Raw genomic sequence first — 26,820 nt, forward strand, 5'->3', positions numbered from 1 at the left:
CAGGGGCGCCTGGGTGGCTCAGTCGGTTAAGCGGCCGACTTCAGCTCAGGTCACGATCTCGCGGTCCATGAGTTCGAGCCCTGCGTCGGGCTCTGGGCTGATGGCTCAGAGCCTGGAGCCTGCTTCCGATTCTGTGTCTCCGTCTCTCTCTACCCCTCCCCCGTTCATGCTGTCTCTCTGTCTCAAAAATAAATAAAACGTTAAAAAAAAAATTAAAGAATCATGAACACACAGAGAGGGAAAGAGGCTTTTCTGAGGCCACACAACTCCTCTGGCTGGGGCGGGCCCCGGGGAAACATGCCGGCTGGGTCCCCTGGTGTTGGGGAGTTCAGTACTGAGGTGGCTGAGGAAGCCATGGGGATGTGGTCTAACCTGGACGCGTGGTCTAGCACCCACCTGCGGTCACGGGTGGATGGTGCCCACCTTCCGTCCCATCCTAGGCTGAGAAGCAGCTAAAGGGAGGCTCCGCTAAGACCGTGATGATCCTTGCCATTTCAGCTTCGTTCAGCCTCGTATTTCCTGCAGGGCCCAGCCCGGGGAGGCAACAGACTATCTGGGAAAAGGTTGGGTACCAGCTCCTCTGCTTACTTGCTGTGTGTCCTTGGGGGCTTCGCTGCCACTCTCTGAGCCCGTCAGAAGAAAAATTGCCATGTGTAGGGTGCTGACCATGTGCCAAGCACTATGCCGAGCACTTTTATGATCTCGTTTGGTTCTGACATCAGCCTCAAGAAGCAGGTACTGTTATCCCTTTTTACAGATTCAGAAACAGGCTCAGAGAGGTTATGTAACTTGCTCAAGGTCACTGAGCTAGTTGGTGGCTAAGTCAGGATTTGAATCCAGGTGGCCTGACTCCCAGAGCTCAAGTGCTTTGCATGCCTCCTGCTACCCCCCTCTTGTTGGAAGAACTGGGGCCACGGAAACCAACGAGGTGCACATAAAATATGGCAGGTCCATTCCTGGAAGGTTCTGGAATATGGTTACAGCCACCTTGTGAGCAGGGTAATCTGATGCTCCATCACAGCCATGTTACCCTGGCCCGAGCATCTAGCCCACAGGGCAGTTTCCACAGGGACTGAAGGCCCAGCTCAGGGCCCTTTCCCAGGAGGGGTCCCACAGGGCAAAGGAGACTCCCAGCTTCCAGGCCTCCTGGGGGTTGTGAGGGTCAGATTGTCTAGGACGGGGGGAGGAGACGTCAGGGAGGGGGTGAGGGGAGAAGATTCTCGGAGGATTCCAGGTCCTGGCAAGCCCTGCTTCTCAGCAAAGGCCACCATGGTCACCCAAAGGCTACTGCCTCAGGACAGAGTCTGGGGTAGGATTCTCCGCTCCCCACCCTGGGACACACCTGGGACACACCTGGGACATGGGGCAGGACAGGGTGGTTTCAGCTCATGACAGTCCAAGCCTAATCCCTGACCCTTTGCTCTCTGCCACCCTACCCCCAGATGGGCCTCTCAGCCCCAAAGTAGCTGAGGTGGGGGAAATGCCTGTGGCTGCCCCTCCCCCAATCCAGGACCCAGCCCCCCTCTGCCTGGGAGTGCGTTCAGTTCCCTCTGGGCAGGAAACTTGTCCCAGTCTGGGAGGAAATGGCTCAGTTAGTTGGGCACCCAGCCAGCCCTGGCCACACCCAGAATGGGCACCAGGTTCCAACTCGGGCCTGACGTTTTTGCTGGAAGGTTCTCTGGCCTCTTGGCCCCTAGCACAGCCTGGGACCCGGTGGGGACAGGGCTGGGAGGGGGATTGGATTTGGCAGTCCTTTCCTTTTTATGGACACAGGGACCATTTCCAAACAAAAAAAAATGGGCCACGTGAGTTGGACTAGGATTCTTTTCTTATCTATTAAATTATTTTTATGAAAAAGTCTGACAAGGGTATAAAAATTAGATCACTCTAAGTGAGGCGTTTAGCAAATCTCCATCCCAAACAAAGGGAAAGAGGCCTGAAGTCCAAAGAGCAGAGGAAATCCAGAAGGTATGGTCTGGAATGGGGTATGAAGCTGGGACTTCTCTCAGAGACCGTGAGAGTTCGAATCCTGCGCTCTGACCAGCATTCTTCCGAAGAGGAGGGAGACCGGGGCCCCCAGTCTCTGCTAGAAGGGGGTAGTAGCCTCCCGGGCAGCTTGGATTGGGGTGAACCGGCCTCCCCTCTCCTGAACTCCCACTTCGCCCCTTCTGAGCTATGGCATTGTCCCTTTGGGCATCTTGCATGCCTTACTTACCCTAGTCACTCATTCACAAGTAATTATTGAACATCTGCATGGGGCCAGGCTCTGGCCTGTAGTAACTGTGCCGCAAGGAAAAGTCACTCTGTCGGCGGGAGACTGGGACGAGCTAAGGTGAGTGTATTTGTGATCCACAGCTGTGTTACAAACGGCCCCAAAAGTTAGCAGCTTAAAACAATAGACACTTACTGTCTCGCGCTTTTTTGTGGGTTGGGTCCCACAGGCTGGCTGGGGCCTCTGGCTCAGGGTCTCCTCACAGACCGCAGTCAAGACGTGGGCCAAGGCTCCGGTGACATCGTGAGGCTTGACCGGGGCGGGGGGGGGGGGGTCCACTTCCAAGCTCACTCACGTGGCTGTTGACAGGATTCAGTTTCTTACAGGCTACCGGGCTGGGAGTCTCAGCTCCTCTCTGGCTGTTGGCCAGGGGTCTCCCTTCGTTCCTCGCCATGTGGGCCTCCCCATAGACAGCTCCCAACAGGGGAGCTGGTGTCCCTCAGAGCAAGCCAGTAAGGGACAGAGAGAGAGAGAAAAGACATGCAGGACAGAAGTCACAGTCTTTTTGTAGCCCAGTGTTTTGGGTTTTTTAATTTTTTTTTTAAATTTATTTATTTAAATTTATTTAATTTTTAAAAATTTATTTATTTAAATTTATTTAACATTTTTAAAATTTTTTGAGAGAGAGACAGAGCACAGGCAGGGGAGGGGCAGAGAGAGAGGGAAACACAGAATCCAAAGCAGGATCCAGGCTCCGAGCCGTCAGCACAGAGCCCGATGGAACTCCCGAACCGCGAGCTCGTGACCTGAGCTGAAGTCAGACACTCAACCGACTGAGCCACCCGGGCGCCCCACGTGACTGACATTTTTAAAGGACTCCTCCCCTTGCTGTTTGTAGAATAGCACAGAAACAAGCCAGTTTGGAAGCATGTGAAATTACCCAGGTGAGATGATATTAACCCTGGCGAGAACCCAGGGCTTGAACCAAAATGGTAGCCGTGGAGGTAGTCAGAAGTGGTTGGACATGGATGTATTTCGAAGAGCCCATAGGACTTCCTGATCAATTAGATGTGGGTTTGATAGAATGAGAAGAATCCAGGGCTCTCGGCTTCTCGGCCTGAAGAACTGGGTGAGTGAGATGGGAGGCATCTGGGGCAAAGCAGGCCCTTCACGCAGGTGCGGTTGGCGTTGACGGGAAGGCCAGGTGTTATGATGTGTGTGATGTGGGCTCAGGGAGGCCTAACCGACAAGGAGCTGTTGACACTGAGTCCTGAACGTTCGGGGGGGGGGGGGGGGGGTGGGGGGACGTGGTGCGGCAGCCCAGGTGCTGAGATGCCTGAGGGACTAAAGAAAGGTTCCCCCCCGCCACCGTGGCTGAGCAGAGGGCGCGAGGGAGATGCATCTGGCCCAGGGTCATGGGAGGGCTTGGCATTTTCCTCCCTGGAAGCGGCAGGAGCCCCGGAAGGGCTGGGTGGGGAGCAGCGAGGGGGGGCTCGTGAGGATCACATCCTGCTCTAGCGAGATGGTCTGGCCATCAGGGTGGAGATGGGTTGTAAGGAGTAAGGCAGGGCCAGTCCAATGTTAAGGGCCCCCTTTAGGAAAAAGAATACAAAATTTGCATTGAAGTGGGTAGTGACAGAATGATAAAGAGAAAGCATACCAAATTGCCGGAGGCCTGGAGACTTGGGTGCCTTCTTCTGACATCTCCCTGGGCGGTGTGCCAAGGGCACTGAATGGAAAATGCTTCCTGAGTGCGACCTGGCTACCTCCCTTCCTAGAACACTCTGTAACTCCCAGCAACCCTCACAGGGGCCCCTACCACGGAGAGGCCTACACTCACAGTAAACCCACCTTGGCTAAGAGAGAAGTAGGGAGGCCAGCTGGGGGGAAGAAGGGGTCTCAGGAACTGGGGGTGCTAAGAAAGATGAAGCCAAGGGTGGGGGCTCCCAGTGGGGGTGGGGGCTCAAGCAGGGAGATGGGACCAGTGAGGTGTTTGAGTAGGGGCTCAGCCTTGGCAAGCAGCCAAGGGCCTGGGGCAACCTCGGGGACCCCCAAAGGGACGGACACCAGGATTTCCTCTTCTCTGCCCACAGAAGGGGCTCTGACCTTCAAGGCCAGGGCCAAAGAGGGGCCTTCCCAGCCTGCTGAGCCTCTGGCCCCCTCCATGGAGCCCGTGCTGATTTGCTAAGCAATGGTCTGGCCGTGGGAACCAACCAGCCCAGACAGTGCCAGCTCAGGCCCCCAGACCAGGAGGGGATTAAGACCCAGACGATGTTATCACAGCCAGCTCTGGGAAGCTGGGCCCTGCATGGCCCAAGTGGACATAGGCTTGGGGCCTGAGAGGAGGGGAATTTATGTGGCTATAATGTGGCCCGGTTTGCTCCCCTTTGGTTTTTTTAAGTTTGTTTTTGAGAGAGAGTAAGCTGGGGAGGGGCAGAGAGAGAGAGAGAGGGAGAGAGAGAATCCCAAGCAGGCTCCACACTGTCAGCGTGGAGCCCGATGTGGGGCTCGAACCCATATGCCATGAGATCATGACCTGAGATGAAATCAAGAGTCAGATGCTTACCCTGACTGAGCCCCCTCCCCCGCCGGGTGCCCCTCTCCCCTCCCTTGGTTTTCAAACGTTTTCCCTACACACTGGGCCCATTCAGTAAAGCTGCCTGGAGCCAGGCTACCTGGGTTCAAATGAAGTCCATTTGTCGAGTGGACTGAACAGATGATGGAGGTGGGGCATGTAGCCCAGAGGCTGACCGTGGCCTCTAGTCCACCCTACCCCACCCAGCCAAGGGACTATAACTGAGTCTCAGTCGTGCCCTCCTGGTGTGAAGGATCAGTGAACACATCTGAGTAAGGGGATGGAGAGGCAGGCCCCGATTCAGGCAGCCGAAGCAGGAACCGCAGAAGCCCATCTCAGGGGAGGAAGGGAATGAAGAGGCCCACTTCCCCGTCTTGTCCAGGCAACTGCTTCCGGGTACAGGAAGATGAGCATATGTGCATTTCACTTGCCACGAGCTGTTAATACAGCTGTTCATACGCTGATTCTCTACTGAGGAATTGTAACCCTGTGTTATGCATTTTTCATGCATTATCTGCCCGCCCCCCACCGCCGCCCAGCTTTCAGAACCACCTGGAAGGAATGGTTTTCTCTGTCTCCTCAGGAGAAAACCCAAGGTACAGAAAGATTACGTGACTTGCTCAAGATCACAGAGCTAAGAAGCGGGAGAGCCAAGATCCAAATTCAGATAGGTCTGATTCCAAAGCCCAAGCTCCTAACTGCTTACTACCCATCACTACACTGCTTCACATGTGATTTGTATATGCAGCTACCTGAGACCTCCAACCCCAACTTGTGCATTTTGCAGGAATTGCTGAGTCCTGACATCCCAAGGTCTCTGGGCCAGTGAGGGCTGTGGCACAGGAAAACTTGTCCCTGTTCCTGGATCTAGTTCCAGAGCATATGGACTGTGTGGACCGAGATCTCCGGAGACCAGGCAAGGGTGATGGGAGAATAGCCATTGCTACTTGGTGGTCACTAACTATGGGCCAGGCTCTGGGGGGTACCCTTTCAGTGCCTCCGTCCCCAACAGGTCTGCAAAGGGAAGCATTCCTGTCCCCATTTGAGAGTATCCAGTGCAGGACCTCTGGTTTTTGTTTTGGTTTAATTTTCTTAATGTTTATTTTTGAGAGAGAGAGACAGAGTGTGAGCAGGGGAGGGGCAGAGAGAGAGAGAATCTGAAGCAGGCTCCAGGCTCTGAGCTGTCGGCACAGAGCCTGATGTGGGGCTTGAATTCACGAACCGTGACATCATGACCTGAGCTAAAGTTGGATGTTTAACCGACTGAGCCACTCAGGTGCCCCTGTTTGTTTTTTTTTTTTTTTTAAGATTTCACTTTTGGGGCATCTGCGTGGCTCAGTCGGTTAAGCATCCTACTTCGGCTCAGGTCATGATCTCACGGTTTGTGAGTTCGAGCCCCACGTGGGGCTTGCTGCTGTTAGCACGGAGCTGGCTTCGGATCCTCTGTTCCCCCCTCTCTTTGCCCTCCCCCGGCTTGCACGCTCTCTCTCTGTCTGTCTCTCTCAAAAATAAATAAACACTTATTTATGTTTATTATTTATGTGCTAAAAGCACAGAGCCCAACACGGGGCTTGAACTCACGAACCGTGAGATCATGACCTGAACCGAAGTTGGCCGCTTAGCCAACTGAGCTACCAGATGCCCCAAATAAATAAAACTAAAAAATACATTTTATTTATTTTTTTAAAAATTTTTTTTTTAACATTTATTTATTTTTTTGGGACAGAGAGAGACAGAGCATGAACGGGGGAGGGGCAGAGAGAGAGGGAGACACAGAATCGGAAACAGGCTCCAGGCTCTGAGCCATCAGCCCAGAACCCGACGCAGGGCTCGAACTCACGGACCGCGAGATCGTGACCTGGCTGAAGTCGGACGCTTAACCGACTGCGCCACCCAGGCGCCCCAAAAAATACATTTTATTTTTAAGTAATCTCTGCACCCAGTGTGTAACTCAAACTCATGACCCCACAGGAGTCCTGTGCTCCACGGAATGAGTAAGCCAGGTGCCCCTCCCCTATGTTATAGGTGAGGAAACAAGAGCCTCAGAGAGGGAAGGAGTTTGTCCAAGGTCATAGCCAGCACCAGAATTCTGGGAGTTAAGCTGAAGTCTGACCTCAAAGCCCATGTATTTCCTCCTGCCTCCCCGTCCTTGGAGTGTCCTCCTCTGTTCTCACGGCTGGCCCTTCCTCATCTCAGCCCATATGTCACCCACCCCCCAGAGAGGCCTCCCCTACCCCCACCCGTACCCCTTACTCTGTCGCAGCCCCTTGCTCATTCCATCATGGCACATATCACCATTCTATTATGGTCACCGTGATACAATGGTAGTTATTACATTAATTTGTGTTACATGTTGATCTCCCCCAACTCTCCGTAAGTTCCGTGGGGACAAGGATTAATTATGTCTGACGTGATTCCCTTGGGCTCCTCCACTCGTTGTTAGCACACAGTAGGTGCCCCACCATGTCTGTTGCATCAAAGCCCTCTTCTGTGGGTGCCACGTTGCCCTCTGACTGGGCAGCAAATGTCCGCGCTGCCCTGGGTCTTTCCCCCCAATCTCTCTCCCACCCCCTCCCTGCCACCTGGGGTCTCAGATGCCACAGCCCTAATAAAAGATGGAGGCCCTTTTCTCAATGGCTTGGAAGAGAGCTGGTCCAAGGCTAGCAGGATGGAGACGGGGAGGGAACAGGGCCTCTCTGAGCCTGCGGACAAAGGGCGTGTGTTCCCATCCAATGCACTTCCTGGGTTTCCGTTGCAGGAAGCTTGGCACCTGCCAAGGTGACACTGACACCATCCGGGCTGCTGGTGTGGGACAGCCTTAACCAGGACACTCCTCTCCACGCGGGAGCAGAGACGGAGGTGGCACGGGTGGCCGGGGGTGCTGGACAGCAGGTAGGTGGTGGCAGCTGGACCTCCGCATGTCCCTTCGACCTTCCCCCTTCCCCAGCCAGTCTTAACCCAGAGCAGATGTGCAGAGGTCTGGGCCCCAGATGGAGTTGGTGTGACTTTGGACGAGGCCCCAGCTCAACCCTTCGGTGCCTTATTGTCCCGTGCAGGGGGCACAGTGAGGTGGCTCAGGGCATATGAAAATGAGGGACGGTGGCCCCATTTTTATCTGTTTTAAATAAGCTTCTGGGTCACAAAACGCTGGAAAAGGGGGTTCTAGGGCCCAAACTATCTGCAAACCCCTGGATCACACCTTCCTCTGTAAGGTCCTTCCCATCTCTGGCAGTCAGCAGCCCCCTCCTTCCTCCTGGGGAAGACTGCTCCAAGAAGTGCTGCAGGGAGGGGGCGGGGGGGGGGGGGGAATGAGCCTGACCCAGGCCCCAGGCAGCCTGGAGTCTAAGTCCCCTCCGCCCTCAAGCCTCCACTTCTGCATCTGTGAGGGCCGGAGGTGCACAGGGGCCACAGGCCCAGCACAGCCGTGTGTGCACCCAGGGGCACTGGCTGGTTCGGATTTGAACCCAGCTCTGCCACTCGCCCCTCGTGTGGACTCGCACCTCTCGGAGCCTCGGTCTCCTCAACGGTGAAGCGGAAAGAACCAGCCCTGCCGCACGGGGCCGTCCTGGAGATTCAGTGGAAAGGTCTGTAGGTGGGGCGCCTGCAGATGTCGACGTCAGTAGCTCCTACGATGTTGTTATTGCAACGTGGCTGAGACGGTCCATAAAAGGGGATGACAAAAGTGGGTGAGGGACTTAGAGAGGCTGGGAGGAGGAAGAGGAGGAGAGGTGAGGGATCCAAGTACCCCCTCACGACCCCCCTGCGCTTGAGCCCCTCCCTCGGGAGCAACACCAGAGCCATCCTGGCCAGCGCGACTGTAACTTGGGCCACAGGGGAAAGCCAGAGGCTGCCTGGCCTCTTCCCCCCAGATGCCGCTGGGTCCAGCACTCCTCTGGCCTCAGCTGCTGTGGCTTTAATCAAAAGAACAATCTGCCTCTGAATCAGACCCAGATTCCTTTTCCCAGCAATGTTCCCCCGAGGCCTCCAGGGACCCAGGCGGCCCATCCAGGCTCTATCTCCTGTCCCAGGGCCCAGGCTCTGTTTACTCCTCCCCTCTCCAAATTCTATCTACTTTGGCTTGGAGGAGGGGGTGGGGGGAGTGCAGGAGGTGGGAGAGAGTCAGAGACTGGAACCGGAGTGGCAAACCAGGTGACCTGATTGCTGGCTGGGCCCTGCCTAGCCGGCTTCCTGAAGGGGCCTCTGCCCCAGGGGCGGGGGACACTGGGACCCAAGGGCTTACAGATCCCCACAAGCAGTGATGACAGCAAACTGAGATGACCTGTTCCCCTGGACATCTGAGACACCCACCCAGGGTCACCCCCTAGAAAAGCCCCAAGCCCAGTATATACTGACCACTGGCTACCCCGGTGCTTCTCACCATCATTATCCTCTTTTATCCTCAGGCTGACCCCAGGCAGCCAGCACTCCCATTTTACAGACAAGAGACGGAGGCTCCAGGAGGCGGAGTGACTGCCCAGGGTCACTGGGTTAGTGAATGGCCTTGGAACCCAGGTCCACCTGACTCTTAGGACCCTAGGAGAGCTGAGGCCAAACTCCGACGTAAGTACCCCCCACCCCCCTTCCACCCGACCGGGCAGGTGGGGCCGCCAACCCAGGTGACCTAGGGAAGGGGGAGGGGGCAAGGACCCCGGAGGGCGCGCAAAGGGAGGGGAGTGGGCAGCGGGGGAGGCCTCCCACCCCGGGACTGGGCCTTGGAGCCGGGAGGAGGGGTCGAGGGAACAAAGGGCGGGCGGCGGGGGCGGCGCGGGGCGAGGCCGGGCAGGTGGGGGGGCAGGTAGGGGCCGCTTCCGCCGGCGGGAACCCCGGGCCCCCTCCCCCTGAGCTTCACCTTTTATGGTAAGGCGGCCGGGGCGGCGGGGCGGAGGGAGCCGAGGGGCGGGGAGGGCGGAGGGGGCGGGAGGCGCCGCGCCGCTCCCGGCTCTGCTCACTCGGGCGTCGGACCGGAGCCGCTGGGGGCGCGGGCGACGCAGGTAAGCGGGGCGAGGGGGGATCCTGTCCTTCCGTCCCAGCCCCGGCCGCACACAGGTGACAGCGCGGGCTGCCCCTGGCCGGAGCCCTCCCCCCCTCCACGTTCCCCTCCCCCCGGGGTCGGGACCCCAGCCCCGGCGCTCCGGGGAGGGGGGGGCGGGGGGCCGCCTCCCGTCCCAGCCCCCGGTCTCTGTCCCCGGAGCCGGGGGAGGACCGGTGTCCCTGCCCGGGAGCAGGGGCGCCAGGGGAAGAGGTGGGCAGGGCGGAAGCTCCCGCACAAAGAGGACAGCGTCCCGCACATGGATCGAATTAAAGTCCCCGGCGGCGCCCCACCGTGACCCGGCCGGTCGCCCAGCTTGGCTGCCTGCGGGAGGGCGCCGGGTTTCCGGAGCTCGGGGGAGCTCCGGGCCCCTTTACCCAGCCCGGGTCAGGCGAGGGGAGAGGAGGGGCCCCAGGGCCGCCCCTCTCTGGACCTCAAATCCCTGGGGGGGGGGGGGCGGGGAAGGGGTGTGCCGTGGGGGCGTCTTGGCGTGGATCCCCCTCCAGCCCATCCCCGAGGACCCCGGGAAGAGCCTGGGCAGTGCCCAGGTTCCTGCTCTTAACGACGGAGGCCAAGTCCGGTCCTCCCAGGCCCCCCAAGCCAGCCCAGCGGCTGGGGGCTTCTCCTCATCAGGAGCTTGGATAACCAGCTGGCTCTTGGCACTTACCTAGTACCGAGATCTCCCGCACCTTCTCTCCTTGTGCCCTGTCTGCCAACCACCTTTCAGGACAGACCTTTTTAATTCTCACTTGGTGAAAAAACTGAGGCCCAGAGAGGGTCAGTGACCTGCTCAGGGTCACCCAGCAGGAAAGAGGTGGGGCCCGGTGTGAATCCAGCTCCGTGTGCTTCCTTGGCTTCCCTGAGGTAGGAGAGGGGGAAGGGGAGCCTCTACCCAAGGCTGCGGGGTCCTCGGCGGTGGGGGTGGGCACCGTCTCATTGCCACCACCCCCCAACCCCACAAATCTAATTCTGAACCAAGCATAGATTGCTTGGTCAAAGTATTAAAGAACAAAGCTTACAGGTGGTTCCAGAGTTTTTCGGAGGGGGTTTGAAGGAGTAGGAAGGAAGGGAAGGAGGGGGGCACTACCGGGAGGCTCTCCAGCTCAGGCAGCCTGTCCCCTGCCCTGGGCTGCAGCCTAAAGCCCGGCTGGGTGGCTGGCTGGCTGGATCTCAGCCTCCTTCCTTCCCCTTGACAGGAAATGACTTTCTTTCCCTTTGTTCCCACTTTCTCCGCTTACCCAACTGGATCTCAGATTCGCCCTCTGCGGGAGGAAGGATGGGGGAGGAGGGTCCCCTGGGTGCGGCTGGCCAGTAGCCCCACAGGGAGCTTTCTCACACATACACCCCCCCCCCCCCCCCGCTCTGGGGTGACCTGGGGGCAGTGGGACCAGAGGGAGGCCTAGGCTCCCTCTCCTAGCAGCCCTGGGCCTGACTGACAGGCTTTTGAAAATCCCAGCTCGACCCCTTCCCCCGACCCCTTCCCCCCCGGGGCCCCAAAGAAGTCCCTGCCGGGAACCGCAGGGAGGGGTGGGGGTGGGGGGGGTGGAACTGCCCAGCTGTGAACATCTGGCCTCCCAACTAGGACGTTTGCCTTGGATGTTTTCCGAGAAACCCACAGATCTGACTTCCCAGAGGAGTGGGCTGGGGCGGAGTGGGGGTCAGAGCAGGGTGGGAGGGAGGCGGAGGGGGCATCCACAGCATTCTGTCTGGGGATGAGCCCAGAATGACTGACCACAGGATAATAGATCTGGACTGGGCCACTCTGGGGTGAGAACAGGCTGAGGATTTGGAGGCCCCCGTACCATCCAGGGAAGGAAAAAGTGTGGCATCTCAGGTCCAAGGACACCCTGGGACTCGGGTCAAATGGTGCTCATTTAGAATTCTGCATCTGCCGAGACGGCCTAGAAAAATCACTTAACCTCTCGGGGCCTCACGTGGCACTACCTGTAAAGTGGGGGCGTAACGGGCTGTTTTGCGACTCAGGTGCGTTTTGAGACTCAGAAAGCTTGTACCGCGGTGCCTGGCACACAGCAAGTGCCATTGTTGTTGTTTCTTGGATGTAAATCTCTGAAAACCGCTTACAAAAATAGACTCTTAAACTCGTAACAAAGTGTAAAGGCAAAGGATAAAACCATATGGTTTTTTTTTTTTTAAATTTTTTTTGACGTTTATTTATTTTTGAGACTGAAAGAGAGACAGAGCATGAACGGGGGAGGGTCAGAGAGAGAGGGAGACACAGACTCCGAAGCAGGCTCCAGGCTCTGAGCTGTCAGCACAGAGCCCGACACGGGGCTCGAACTCACGGACCGCGAGATCATGACCTGAGCCGAAGTCGGATGCTCAACCGACTGAGCCACCCAGGCGCCCCAAAACCATATGGTTTTATATCACTAGGACAGCTCACATAAGTCTATACACTTCCAGACATCACTTCCAGAACAAGAAACAAAAGGACAGTACTTTTCTTTATTTGTTTTTTAAGTGTATGTATTTATTTTGAGAAAATGAGGGAGAGAGAGAATCCCAAGCAGGCTCCACACTGTCAGTGCAGAGCCTGATGTGGGGCTCAGACTCACGGGACCGTGAGATCATGACCTGAGCCGAAACCAAGAATCATATGCTTAATCGACTGAGCCACCCAGGGGCCCCCAAAGGAAAGTACTTTTGAAGAACTTTTAAAGCTCTCTTCCTATGTTGGGTTCCTTATTCAGAACGGATATTTTTATTAATCAGACTGAGCTATATGTTTTAACCAAACGTGTAAACCAATTTAAGAGGAACTGAGGGGCGTGTATTGTGTTTGCTCCTGTCATTCCTTCAGTCACCAAGAGAGACCCAGGTGGCCAGTGGCTTTGAGATACAGAGGGGGCCTTGTGAGTGGCCACTCGGGCTCCAAGTCTGTCATTAGGGTCCCTCGGGGCCCTCAGCCCCACTTCTTGAGATTCACTCTCTGGGTCTCTGTTAACTCTCCTCTCCATGGCTCTCTCAATGGCTTTGAGGCCATGTCAGAGTGGCTCAGCCACAGAGTGAGTTAGAAAGAAGGGCGCTTTTCATCCCTGGGAGCCCAGTGAGGAGTCCTCCTGGCTGAATGTGGTCACTTGCCTTCCCCCCACCCGCATGGCCCCCCTCAGCCTTGGCCCTGGAGGTTACTGTTTGCAGGCACAACCTGGGAGATGGAAAATGGGGCCCTTGACATCAGGAATGCCGCTCTGCTCCCAGATTCATGCTCTGATGCCCACTCTGGACTTGGGTCACAAAGATTGCGGGCATAGCTGAAGTCACATGCAGTCACTTGGGGAGTAGGAGCAGACATGGTGACCGTGAGCCAGTATGTCCTATGATGGGCTGTCATCACCCTGAGGAAGCAGACAGCTGCCCCAGGGAGAGGGTCAGGAATTAGGGGAGGTTTCGTGGAGAGGTGATGTCTGAGCTGAAAAAACTGACGCTCACCCCGGGGTAGGGGCAGGGGAGGAAAACCAGGGGGTGGAAACACGCCAAGGCAGGTAAGAGAGAAAGTTGAGCAAAGGTGAATGGTCCAGGGTGGTCAAAAAAGAAGTTGAAGCCAGAGGAATTTGCTAGTAGGAGCCATGGAAGGCTTTTGAGTAACAGGGAGACAGAGTTATGGTCTAGGAAGATCAAGGCAGGAGGCAGGAATGGAGACCACTGGGGCTCCCACCCCTGCCTGAACCAGGGCCTGGTTTTGGAGATGGGACAGAGTGAGAGAGTGACGATAGAATCAAGACTTGATTGGACACAGAGGTTGACACAGAGAGAAGGATGCGGGCTTGTGGGCTGGGCTGGGAGAGGGGTGGCAGGGCCGAGTGGCCAAGAGCCTGGGCCCTGCGTCCAAATCCCAGCTCCGCTGCTGTGTGACCCCGAACAGGTGACTTTACCTCTCTGAACCTTTGTTTCCTCATCTGTCAGGATAGTCACGGTGCCTCTCCCCCAACAGTTGGGAGGATTTAGAAGTGAGGGGGCAGAAAGTGCTTACGGCAGCGCGGGCCGGGTAGGTCTTGATCAACAGCAGCTCTGATTGTTTTCCTGTCCCCTTCTGCCTCCTGGAACCCACCCCTGTGCTCTGACAGTTGACGCTGTCTCCCTCCCCCAGCAGAGCTGGCCTGGACCCCCGGAACTTCCTCCCTCCCAGGAGAATTGGATCCCAGGGGAGGGAGGTAACTGGGGTGTGGCCCAGTGGCAGGCCGGGCCCTGGGCTGGGACCAGCACCGGGGGTGAGGAGCCAGAGGGCCGGCAGGAGCCTCGCACTTGAGGAAAATTAATCATTTGTGAGGTGAGCAGGGCAGGGCTGCCCTTTGCTCCCCCAGGTGTGTAGGTTGGCGGGGGAGGGGCGGTCAGGACCGTTGGGTCCCATCCCTGCGGCCAAGTCACCTGGTGGACGCCCACCCTCCCCCCAAAGGACGTCCCCAGGCCCTTTGTCTCCGGTGGGGCTGGCCCGGGCCGCTGGCACAGTAGAGCGGCTGCTCCTGTCTTGTCAGGAGAAGGGAGGCTCGATGCCCTGGGGATGTCTGTCTGTCCAGGTGGAGCACATCCCTGTGCCCTAAGCCCTGCCCAAGCCTGTGCCCCGCTCTGTCCCCAGCACCACCAGGAGCGGAGACGATGGCCTCGAAGCCTGAGAAGAGGGTCGCCTCGTCTGTCTTCATTACACTGGCACCCCCGCGTCGGGATGAGGCTGTGGCCGAGGAAGTGAGGCGGGCAGCTTGCGAGGCCCGGCCTGGCCGCTCCCGGGAGCCCCCTGCTCCCACCAAGGCACCCGGGGCTGGCTCGGCAGGGAGGCCCAGCCTTTGGACTCCACCTGCCAAGGCCGCAGCCCCAGGGCCAGCTGTACCATCTCAGCTCTCCAATGGAGGTAAGAGGGTGATGGGGCTGGGCAGAAGGTTGGCTCAGAGGCAGCACTGAGGTGGGGAGGAAGGGGCCGACTCTGACGTTATTCATTCATTCATTCATTCATTCATTCATTCATTCATCAAGCACCTACTATGTGCCAGGCAGACGCAAACCCACCTGCCTAGGTTTGAATCCTGGCTCTTCTCTGTTCCTCAGTTTCCTAATCTATAAAGTGGGCGTAATGATAGTACCTTCCTCAGAGGGTTGTTGTGAGGAATGGAAGAAGTAAAACATACGTTGAGGCCAGCGCCTGCCATGTAGAAAGTGTTAAATATGTTACCTGCTGTTACTTTTCTGGGCCAGGCACTGGGGACAAGTAAAGGAAGACAAGGCTTTCAGCCTACAGGAAACTTAAATCTTAGCGGGGGAAACAGATGACAAAATTATATGTTGGGGAGACACAAGTGCTGTACGGAAATAAAACACGGTGAAGAGGTGCGGAGTACAACTTTTTATGGGGTAGTCAGGATGGCTTCTCCAAGGAGGTGACATTTCAGCTCTGATAAGACCTGAATGACAGGATAGAGCTGGCCCGTGGGAACAGCAAGTGCAAAGGCCCTGCGGCAGGAATGCATCGGGCGTGTCGGAGGACCTCAGAGGGGGTTTTATTCTCTCGCGGGCTCTGCCACTCACGTGCTGTGTGGTCTTACGCAAGCTGTTTCTTTGCTTGGGTCCCTGCTCTGGAAAGTGGAAATTTGGTCGTGTATATGACACACCCATCACAGAACGGATCTGCGTCATAAATGGCTTTTCTTTACCTTGTGCCTGGCTCTGCTGCCGTGGTGACAGAGAGCCTTCCGGTCCTCTCTCCCTGCCACTCCGTGGAGTCTCAGCTGTTGGTTGGGTAGAAACAAGGAAGAAGGACAATCCAGGGGCCTGGGGCAGGGGGATGTCTTGACTAATGGGACACCAGGTGGAATCGGGAAGCAAAGAGACATCAAGGACAACCCTCCGGAGGCCCCCCCTGGGACCTGCTGTCCCCGAGCAAGGCTAGGACAGCCCTGTGCGTCCATCACCACACAAACCACCTAAAGACCAGTAGAACTGCCAATTCCAGGTGGCCAGAAAGGGGCAGGAGAAAGGGCCACGCGTATACACGTGTGGGAATGCACGGACGTTCGTGCAACATGCCTCTTCATACGACCCAACCTTGTGAACCGATCTTTCCTTGCTAACCACACATCACAAGAACACAGCCTCTTCCAGGTGCTTCCATGTAGAACCAGGACCACGATGACTGGAATTCACACATCAGGACAGGTGATCCAGTTGAAGAAACTTACGTCCCTTCTGCATAGGAGAGGGAGTCCAGGAAACATAGTTTAGATGCCCAGACGCCAACGTTTCCGGGACATTTTCATGGGTCATCGGATCCTGGGATGGGTGGATTTTGTGGCAACAAAACCAGAGCCTGGGAGGGGTGCCTAGCAGCGGCCGGCCCGCCGTTTTGCTTGCCAAACTGGCAAACGGGCAGAGCGCGGGGAATCTTGGGGTTCGGCCTCACTTGAGTGAGACAGGTTCTAGGTGAGCAGCTTGGTCATGAGTCTGGTCTGAGCACAGAACACAAAGCGGGAGCCATCTCTGCTGCAGGCTGTCCCCTGATGCCCCATCCAGTACTTGTCCCCTGGGCAATCCACACACGTCTCTTTGGCCCTTTCATCCTGGCAGTGGTCCCCACTCCCCTCTAGATGTTCGCGTGCACTTACACGGATGCACCAGCTCACAGTCAGAAGTCAGTTTTTCTCGGCTTCTCTTTAAATTTTTTTTTTCAACGTTTTTTATTTTTATTTTTGGGACAGAGAGAGACAGAGCATGAACAGGGGAGGGGCAGAGAGAGAGGGAGACACAGAATCGGAAACAGGCTCCAGGCTCCGAGCCATCAGCCCAGAGCCTGATGCGGGGCTCGTACTCACGGACCGCGAGATCGTGACCTGGCTGAAGTCGGATGCTTAACCGACTGCGCCACCCAGGCACCCCTCGGCTTCTCTTAAAAAGCTGCTTCTCCTCTTCCTGCTCATGGCCACTCGAACAGAATCGCCCGGGGTCCTCTGCACACCCGCCTGGTGGCCTCATTCCTATCCTGTCTTGAATTCCTATCCTGGCTGGGGACAGAAGGCAGGTCCCAGGAGAGGCCTGAGCGTGCCTCTGCCTCTCCGTGATCCGGTTCCTGACTCACTTGAGCTCATCTGGAGCAAGGCTCTCACACTGGAGCAGCCTCAGCTCCATGAGGGGCTTGTTCAAACAGAGCCGGCTCGGCCCCACCCCGGGTGTTTCTGATTCAGCAGGTCTGCGGTGGGGCCAGAGAATTTGCATTTCTTACACATATCCAGGTAATGCTGATGCTTCCGTGGGGGGACCACACTTGAGAACTGTTGTTCTAGCCCAAAGGCAGTAAGCAGGAGAAGCTTGGGGAGTAGAAGACTGGTTTGTTTTCTTTCTTTCTTTCTTTCTTTCTTTCTTTCTTTCTTTCTTTCTTTCGAGAGACAGAGAGAGAGAGAGACAGAGAGAGAGAGCTAGGGAGGAACAGAGAGAGAGAGAATCCCAAGCAGACTCTGCACTGTAAGCACAGAGCCAGATGAGGGGCTCAAACTCATGAACCATGAGATCATGACCTGAGCCGAAATCAAGAGTCAGACACTTAACCGACTGAGCCCCCCAGGTGCCTTTGAAAGACTAATTTTCAAAGTGTGGCCTTTGTGGGGCGCCTGGGAGGCTCAGTCAGTTAAACATCTGACTCTTGGTTTCGGCTCAGGTCAGGATCCCATGGTTTGTGAGTTCGAACCCCGTGTCTGGCTCTGTGCTGAGAGCACGGAGCCTGCTTGGGGTTCTGTCTCTCTCTCCCTCTCTCTCTACCCCTCTGCCACTTGTGCTGTCTCTGTTTCTCCCAAAATAAATAAACTTAGACAAAAAATGAAGTGTGGCCTTTGAACCAGCAGCTTCACCTGGGAACTTTTCAAAAATGTAAATTATCAGGCACTTCCCCCCAAGCCTGCTGAGTCAGAAGCTCTGGGGGTGGGGCTCACCATCTGCCTTTGAGCAAGCCCCCAGATGATTCTGTGGCTTACTCACAGGTCTAGAATAATCTTCCCATCTGTACAGTCCCTCAGTCCTTGGGAGAAAGCAGAAGGGGCTCATTATCTTTCTCGAATGGACGAGAAACCCGAAGCCCAGAGAGGTGCCCCCGTGAATCAGCAGGGAATGGGACAGAGCCCAGGTCTTTAGGGGGCAGGGCCTCAGGCGCTTTCCATCTGCTTTCCATGGGTGTGAAGGGAGTCTGACCTTGTGAGGCCTGGCCTGCCTTGTGCCCCAGACATAGGAGGGGGACGGAGGGCAGAGGCGGACCAGACTCCGTGCCCTCTCTCCCTGGGGCACTAAGAATAGTGCTGTCCCTGCACATGGCAGCCAACAGAGGATTTTCAGGGCCTGACCCCCAGTCGCCTCCTCCAGGGAAGCTGGGCAGTGCCTCGACAGGACAGCATGGAGGGGTGGAGGTCACCCCCACAGAATAGTGAGCATTCCTGGACAGAGCAGAGCCTGGGGCTGAGGCACGAACTGGGTGAGACCCAGCCCTCCTCCTCCTCCCTGTGCAGAGCCCTGGGATCCAGGCCCCCCCCCCTGCCCCCCACCGCGTGGGCCTCAGCCTTCCCTGCAGGCATTAAGCTGTGCTAACCTTGAACATGACTTCATGCCGGGGTGCTTTTCTTGGGTTTGTACTAGCGTTTGCTATTGGGTTCTTTTTTTTTTTAATGAAATTTTCGAACATACACAGAATAGAGCAGCTAGAGGAATCCTGCTTATCCTGGATCCAGTATCAACAGTTGATAAGATTTTGCCACATTTGTATCGTCTATTCCATTTCTGTGTTCTTTTTTACTTTTCTTTTGTGATTTATTTTTTTTATTATTTTTCTAAATGTTATTTCAATCCAAGTTAGTTAACATATAGCGTAACAATGGTTTCAGGAGTAGAATCCCAGTAAGTCCCCCCCTTAATGCCCATCCCCCATTTAGCCCATTCCCCCCCACCACCCACCTCCCCCTCCAGCAACCCTCAGTTTGTTCTCTGTATTTGTCTCCCATGGTTTGGAGCACCTGGGTGGCTCAGTCGGTTGAGCATCTGACTTAAGCTCAGGTCACGATCTTGTAGTTTGTGAGTTCAAGCCCCACATCGGCCTCGCTGATGTCAGCACAGAGCTCGCTTCGGATCCTCTGTCCCCCCCTCTCTCTGCACCTCCCCCACTTGTGCTCTCTCTCGAAAGTAAATACACATTAAAACATTTTAGGAAAAAGGAAGGGTCTCTTATGATTTGCCTCCCTCTATGTTTTTATCTTATTTTTCCTTCCCTTCCCCTATGTTCATCTATTGTGTTTCTTAAATGCCGCATGAGTGAAATCATATGGTATTTGTCTTTCTCTGACTCACTTTTATCGTTTAGCCTGACACATTCTAGTTCCATCCACGTTGTTGCAAATGGCAAGATTTCATTCTTTTTCATCCCCAAGTAATATTCCATTGTGTGTGCGTGTGTGTGTGTGTGTGTGTGTGTGTGTGTGTGTGTGTGTGTATACACACCACATCTTCTTTCTCCGTTCATCCGTCGATGGATATTTGGACTCCTTCCATAATTTGGCTAGCGTTGATAGCTTTTGTGAAGTAATTTAAAGGAAACCCCAGTAACTGGGTCGTTTCAGCACCGCATTCTTCAGGGTGCATGTCCAAAGATGGCCATTATCTAATGCTCTCTCCACTCTTAATTTTCCCTGACATGCCATAAAAATACTTTTCAAGTGTTGGAATATAGCAGAACGAAAGGTTTGCTGTCTTTTCTTGTATACCGTTTACTGTGTATTTGTGTTGTATCTTGTGTCTATTTCTTGCATATTCAGTAGAATAGTTCACTCTTCCTTATCTACAAAATGAGAATTCATGAGATGATTTATCTTTTGAATCAAGATCCAAAAAAGGTCTGTGTCAGCACTAGCCAATGAAAATATAAAGCAGGTCACCAATGCAGGCCTCCTATTTTGAAATGTTCTATGGGGCACCTGGGTGGCTCAGTCGGTTGAGCATCTGACTTCGGCTCAGGTCATGATCTCGCGGTCTGTGAGTTCGGATTCTGTGTCTCCCTCTCTGTCTCTGACCCTCCCCTTCTCGCACTCTCTCTCTTTCTCTCTCTAAAAATAAGTAGACATTAAAAATATTAAAAAATAGGGGCGCCTGGGTGGCGCAGTCGGTTAAGCGTCCGACTTCAGCCAGGTCACGATCTCGCGGTCCGTGGGTTCGAGCCCCGCGTCGGGTTCTGGGCTGATGGCTCAGAGCCTGGAGCCTGTTTCCGATTCTGTGTCTCCCTCTCTCTCTGCCCCTCCCCCGTTCATGCTCTGTCTCTCTCTGTCCCAAAAATAAAAAAAAAGTTGAAAAAAAAATTTAAAAAAATATTAAAAAATAAATTAAAATAATGTTCTAGTATCCACATGGAAAAAAAGTAAAAAGGAATAAGGGATGCTAATTTTTTATACATTTTTAAAATGTTTTTATTTACTTTTGAGAGAGAGAGAGCGAGTGGGAAAGGGGCAGAGAGAGAGGGAGACACAGAATCCAAAGCAGGCTCCAGGCTCAGAGCTGTCAACACAGAGCCCGACGCGGGGCCTGAACCCACAAACTGTGAGATCACGAGCTGAGCTGAAGTCGGACGTTTAACCGACGGAGCCACCCCGGCACCCTTGTTCTGGAGGGTTCTGACAGGTGCTGTTTTTGGAGCCTGCGCCATTTTACCTGTCCCACCTCACTTAACCCTCACAACAGCCCGCAAAGATTGATAGCCATTTTTCAACTAAGCAAACAGATCCAGAGAGATTGCGTCTCTTGCCTAAGGACCCACAGCAAGTCAGTGGCAGAGCCCGAGGCAGAACCCAGGTCTCGGTGACCCTGGACCTGAGCTCTTAGCCCCTCACGCTGCATGGCCTTCTGGGAAAGTGGACACCTCTTCTGTCCACCTGCAGAGAGAGACTCCCTCCAAGCCTCTCTCCCCTTTTGGTTGCAGGGTGTTCTCCCCCTCCTCCTACCCTGGATGGCGAGGACGCACTCCCGGACCTGGACCTCCTCCCACCTCCGCCGCCGTCCCCTGATGAGGAGCCCCCTGCCCCGACGGGGGCCTCCCTCATTTCGGACTTAGAGCAGCTGCACCTGCCCCCACCCCCACCCCCACCCCCACCACAGGTACTGCCGACCCCCCAGACAGAGCCCCGGGGGCCGAGGGAGGGTGAGGGCTAGTCTGCGCCTTTCAGGGACTTAAGCCTGGAGGTTGCTCCTGCTTGAGGGCCATCCCTCTTCGAAGCTTTCAAGCTGCTAAAAATTGGTCATGTTTTTCAAGGTCCCTGGAGAAGGGGCTCCCCACCCTCTTTCCGCTCGAGCACCCCTTTCAGCTCTGAGAAGATATTTTTAATCCTCTGCCCTTAACAGAGGCCGTTGTAGAAATGGGAGGGATTCCAGGCCAAGGAAAAACAATTCCAGGCGATTCCTCAGAAGGAAGTAGTTTTGGGCCCCGGTGGTACCTTCCTACTGAGTGACGTTAGGTCGCTTGCTTCTCTGCGCCTTGGTTCCCTCCTCTGAGCAGTGGGGCTAATTGTGCCCAGTGCCACCAGAGGAGGAGCAGAGCTGAGAGGCCCGTGTGCGGTCCCACTGGATGTCACCTCTCCTGCCCTCCCTTCCATGTCCCCACAGTCCCTGGAAGAGAGGCCTCCACTCCAGCCTCGGCCCAGTCCCCCCAGGCCCTCGGAAGAGCTGCCGCCTCCCCCAGAAGAGCCTGTTGGCTTCCACGAGAGAGAGGCATCCACAGGTACAGGCTCAGGCGTGGAAGGCTTCTGGGTGGTTCCCGGGGGCCCTCACTGCACAAGCATGAGCTTCCAGGTGGGAAAGTAGGAGAACTCACGGTTCAGTGATGGGCCTTAGAACCGTACATCGATTTTATTTTTACTGCCTTAACTTTTTTCCTTTATAACTGAAATCCATTTAAATATTGATCAGCAAGGGGCACCTGAGTGGTTCAGTCGGTTAAGCGTCTGACTCTTGGTTTTGGCTCAGGTCACGATCTCACGGTTCCTGAGTTCAAGGCCTGCCGTCGGGCTCCGTACTGACAGTGCGGAGCCTGCTTGGGATTCTCTCTCCCTCTCTCTCTGCTGCTCCTCTACTCACTCACTCTTCCTCTCTCTCTCTCTCTCTCTCAAAATAAAAAAATAAACTTTTAAGTAAATAAATAAATAGGGGCAGCTGGGTGGTGCAGTTGATTGAGTGTCTGACTTCGGCTCAGGTCATGGTCTCACGGTTTGTGGGTTTGAGCCCCACATCGGGCTCTCTGCCGGCCGCATGGAGCCTGCTTCAGATCCCCTGTCCCCTTGTCTCTCTGCCCCTCCCCCGCACATGCTCGTTCTCTCTCTCTCAAAAATAAACATTTAAAAATAAATAAGCGGGGCGCCTGGGTGGCGCAGTCGGTTAAGCGTCCGACTTCAGCCAGGTCACGATCTCGCGGTCCGTGAGTTCGAGCCCCGCGTGGGGCTCTGGGCTGATGGCTCGGAGCCTGGAGCCTGTTTCCGATTCTGTGTCTCCCTCTCTCTCTGCCCCTCCCCCGTTCATGCTCTGTCTCTCTCTGTCCCAAAAATAAATAAACGTTGAAAAAAAAATCATTAAAAAAAAATAAATAAGCAAATAAATAAATATTGCTCTGCAAAATGTGCTGTGATAGCAGAATGGCTTGAATTTTTTCACCGTTTAGTTTTTTGAACACACGATGTTCTCACGTAGACAAAACAAGAAGCATGAAAAGGTACACCGTGAAAAGCCTCCCCTTTGCCCCCATCCCTGTATCACCCAGTTTCCTACCAGACCGACAGCCTCTGTTGTCAATGTGTCGCATGTCCTCCCCGAGATAGGTTATGCATACGCAAGCAAATACAAGTACGTGTCCCCCCCTCCAACCCTGCCCATTTTTCCACAAATAGCAGCAAACTCTGGGCTGTTCTGCTCTTGGCTTTCTTTCCTTCCAGCATCTTAGAGCTCGTTCCACATCAGAACAGAAAGTGGGTCCTTTTTTACAGGTGCATAGTATTCTTTCCCAGGGCCCTGCCGTATGCATTCGACCAGTCGCCTGCAGATGGGCACTTAGGTGGTTTCTTGCTGTGACAGATAAGGCTGAGACGAATTGCCCTGCACGTAGGTCATTTTGCCTGTGTGTAGGTTTGTGAGAGAATTTCTGGGAGGGGAGATACTGTGGGCAAAGGGTAGGTGCATTCATTAACTTTGATCTTTTTGCGAAATTGTCCTTTGAGGTCCTCCCCATCTGCTACCCGGTGAGGGCGTGACTGCCCGCAGCCTCCTTGGCCCCATGTGTTACCCATTTAATTAGCAGCTATTAAGTGCTTACCATGCACCAAAAGCCTTCTCTACCCCGAGGTTATGAAATAAATTCTCTGGTTTCTTCTAGTCCTGTGGTTTCATTTTTCACACTTAGATCTCTGATACGTTTGGAATTGTCTGGGTATATATGTATCACGGTGGACCCTCCTTTAAATTTTTGCAGATGGCAACCCGTTTGTCCTGACAGTGTTCTTCTTTTTTTAATGTTTATTTATTTTTAAATTTTTTTTTAACGTTTATTTATTTTTGAGACAGAGACAGAGCATGAACAGGGGAGGGTGAGAGAGGGAGACACAGAATCTGGAACGGGCTCCAGGCTCTGAGCTGTCAGCACAGAGCCCGATGCGGGGCTCGAACTCATGGACCGTGAGATCATGACCTGAGCCGAAGTCGGACGTTTAACCAACTGAGCCACCCAGGCGCCCCTGTTTATTTATTTTTAGAGAGAGAGAGAGAGGAGGAGGATGGGCAGGGGGAGAGAGGGAGAGAATCCCAAGCAGGCTCCATGCTGTCAGGGCAGAGCCTTTTGCAGGGCTCGAACTCACAAACCGCGAGATCATGACCTGAGCGGAAATCAAGAGCCAGACACTTAACTGACTGAGCCACCCATGCGCCCCTTGATGCTGTGTTCTTTGATTTAGGCTTGCTTGCTTGCTTGCTTGCTTGCTTGCTTTCTCTCCTTTTTTTTTTTTTTTTTTTTTGATGTTTATTTATTTTTGAGAGAGGGACAGAGCGCAAGCAGGGGAGGGGCAGTGCGAGAGGGAGACCCAGAATCCGAAGCAGGCTCCAGGCTCTGAGCTGTCAGCACAGAGTCTGATGCGGGGCTCAAACTCATGAACCCTGAGATCATGACCTGAGCCGAAGTCAGACGCTTCACCGACTGAGCCACCCAGGTGCCCCTTTAAGATTTTATTTTTAAGTAATCTCTACACCCGGTGTGGGGCTCAGACCCACGACCCCAAGATCAAGAGTCGCGAGCTCCACCGATGGAGCCAGCCAGGTGGCCCTGATTTAGGCGTTCAGAGGCTGGTCACATTCCTTCTTACTGCTCCTCCTGAAATGAGGCCACACTCACGACCCCCAGGGCCTTGTTCCGGGGAGCGCCTGGGTGTGGTACTCCGGGACCGGGGGGCTTACAACCTGTGTCTCTACCCCAGACGTCTGTGCCTTCTGCCACAAGACCGTGTCCCCCCGAGAGCTGGCCGTGGAAGCCATGAAGAGGCAATACCACGCCCGGTGCTTTACGTGCCGCACCTGTCGCCGCCAGTTGGCCGGGCAGAGCTTCTACCAGAAGGACGGGCGGCCCCTCTGTGAATCCTGCTACCAGGTAACCCCCCCCCCCTGCGGCTAGGCCTCCAGGTACCAGGCGCTGTGCTGGGCACTTGGAAGGCGTCCCATTATTTCATTCCCCACAATCATCCTGGGAGGCAGGCACCACTGACCCACTTCACAGACGAGGAAGCTGAGGCTCAGAGAGAGGAAGGAGCTCAGCCAAGGTGTATTAGTTTCCTGTGGCTGCTCTAACAAATTACCGCAACCGTTGTTTGATGGCTTCAAACGACACTCATTTGTTCTCTTACGGTTCTGGAGGTCGGAAGTCCAAAGGCACGTCCACATCTTGCTTCAGCGTCCGGGTTCCTTCTTCGGCATCACATCTCCCTCTGCGTCCCCCTTACAGGGACCCTTGGGATGGCATTTAGGGCCCACCCAGGGTAATCCCCCCAAGTCAGGACCATGAACTCAATCACATCTGCCATCTCCTTTGCCCCTGAAAGTAGTCACAGGTTCCAGGGATTAGGACCTGTATGTCTTGGGGGCATTGACCCAGCCTGCCACACACGGTCACCGTCCAGAAGGCGGTGGAGCCAGGATTCTCCCCCAGACCCACCTGGTTCTGGAGCCTGTCCGTGGTCTTCTATCTCACCTGAAGCCACAGGCTCCAGTGCACAGCCTTATGGGAATCTGTGTCACCTCTGGGTACCAAATGCGGTCTGGGAGAGCCAGTTTGGATGCCACGAAGTTAGAGTTGCTAACTCGCTGGCGTGTGGCATAAAGACCACTCACAGACACGTCACCTGGGTGTGTGCGGGCCTCACCTTGTTCTTGCGGGTGGGTAGCACCTGGCGATCTGCACTTTTAACAATCTCTCCGGTGATTCTGGTACACGTCGCAGTTTGAAAACTACTGGTTCAAGAAGGTAGACTATTTGGAGCTGGAATAATCTAGAAAAACCCGAATGATCTGATGATAGTCTCAGCCAGTCTCCGTCTTACCACAGCCAGCAAGGCACACGGTGGGAGCAGCAAGGAGTCAGGCCATCCCCACCCCATCCCTCTGACCCCCATCACCGTGACAGTGGAGGACAGTCTTGTCCTCTTCTCTCACCTTGCAGCCAGGCAGAGGTGAGTCACTGAGGGGAAGCTGGGGCCAGAGTGGGCTGACAGCTGGAAGCGGCAGGAGGAAGACTCGGGCAGTGTTCTAGGGAGGGGAGGGAGGCCCCCAGGACACGGAGAGGGGACAATGCTGTCCCCACCAAATATGAGCAGATTATAGGCAGCTTAGGCAAACATACCTGTCTGTCCAGATGAGCTCAGGTTAAATAAACACAGGAGCACAGCCAGGAACAGAAGAGAGCTGCCTACAAGAGAGGTGAGAAAGTGGACAGGCTGGAGGATCTTTGCTCAGTAACCTCTCTGTCTCTCTCTCTCTGTCTCTCTCCCTCCCTCCCTCCCTCCCTCCCTTCCCCACCCCCTTAATCCTCATTCCAGAAGGGATTTGAGGCAGCTTGTAAGAATGCACAAATACCCATACCTATAGTAATGTTGTACACGTAAACATTTGTTAAGAGAGTAGACCTCACATTAAGTGTTCTTACCACAATAAAATGTAAAAGATAAATAAAGAAATCAGAGGGGCACCTGGGTGGCTCAGTCCTTTAAGCATCTGACTCTTGATTTAGGCTCAAGTCATGATCTCACCGTGGGATTCAGCCCAGGGCCAGGCTCCGCAGCCTACTTGGGATTCTCTCTCTCCCTTTCTCTCTCTGCCCTCCCCTACTCATGCTCTCTCTCTCTTTCTCTCAAAATAAGTAAGTAAACTTTAAAAATAAATCGTGGGCACCTGGGTGGCTCAGTCGGTTAAGTGTCCGACTTCAGCTCTCAGGTCACGATCTCACAGTTCATGAGTTCAAGCCCGAGCCTTCTTTGATCCTCTGTCTCCCTCTCTCTGCCCCTCCCCACTCACACTCATGAGCTGTCTCTCTCTCTCTCAAAAATAAACATTAAATCAAAATGTATGTATATATTATACATTTTATATATTATTTATATATTTGTTATATGTTTATGTATTATAAATAGAAATATATTTATGTTTTAATTTATATTAATATTTAATGTAATTTAATATATATATTATAAATATAAATATGTTATATTTATATATTATCTATTTATATGTTTATATATTTATTTATATTAGATTTATTTAAATTGATTTATTTAAATTTACTTATTTAAATTTATTTAATTTAAAATTTAAATTATAGTTAATTTAAATATATATTATAAATATAAATCTATTCTATATATAATATATAAATATATAATATATATATTATATATTATATATTATATAATATATTATATTATTTATAATAATATATTTATTATATAAATTATATTTATATATTAT

The 26,820-nt window shown here is 54.1% G+C and overlaps 1 protein-coding gene and 1 long non-coding RNA gene across 5 annotated transcripts in view; one reads left to right on the forward strand and one right to left on the reverse strand.

The window, feature by feature from the left end:
* Positions 1 to 7,572: 7,572 nt before the first annotated feature.
* The window catches only part of FBLIM1 (filamin binding LIM protein 1), a 25,571-nt gene continuing 6,323 nt past the window's right edge, over positions 7,573 to 26,820 (forward strand). The window contains exons 1-6 of one of the 4 annotated variants that reach the window (XM_040462180.1): positions 7,573 to 7,679; positions 9,191 to 9,347; positions 14,411 to 14,680; positions 20,759 to 20,922; positions 21,433 to 21,553; positions 24,285 to 24,454. In XM_040462180.1, the coding sequence (XP_040318114.1) occupies positions 14,431 to 14,680; positions 20,759 to 20,922; positions 21,433 to 21,553; positions 24,285 to 24,454 (705 nt within the window). In that variant the 5' untranslated portion in view covers positions 7,573 to 7,679; positions 9,191 to 9,347; positions 14,411 to 14,430. Of the gene's footprint in view, positions 7,680 to 9,031; positions 9,348 to 9,676; positions 9,779 to 14,410; positions 14,681 to 20,758; positions 20,923 to 21,432; positions 21,554 to 24,284; positions 24,455 to 26,820 lie in introns of those variants that run through there. The other 3 variants (XM_040462171.1, XM_040462161.1, XM_040462187.1) reach the window with 3 other exon arrangements.
* On the reverse strand, positions 11,485 to 21,765 carry LOC121021641 (uncharacterized). The gene is made up of 3 exons (XR_005786621.1): positions 21,643 to 21,765; positions 18,751 to 18,756; positions 11,485 to 11,522 (listed from the first exon to the last, which is right to left on the reverse strand). It is a non-coding gene; the product is annotated as an uncharacterized LOC121021641 (long non-coding RNA).

The sequence above is a fragment of the Herpailurus yagouaroundi genome, unplaced genomic scaffold, assembly GCF_014898765.1.
Source record: "Herpailurus yagouaroundi ecotype Mexico unplaced genomic scaffold, PumYag 77, whole genome shotgun sequence".
Taxonomy (NCBI): Eukaryota; Metazoa; Chordata; class Mammalia; order Carnivora; family Felidae; genus Herpailurus; species Herpailurus yagouaroundi.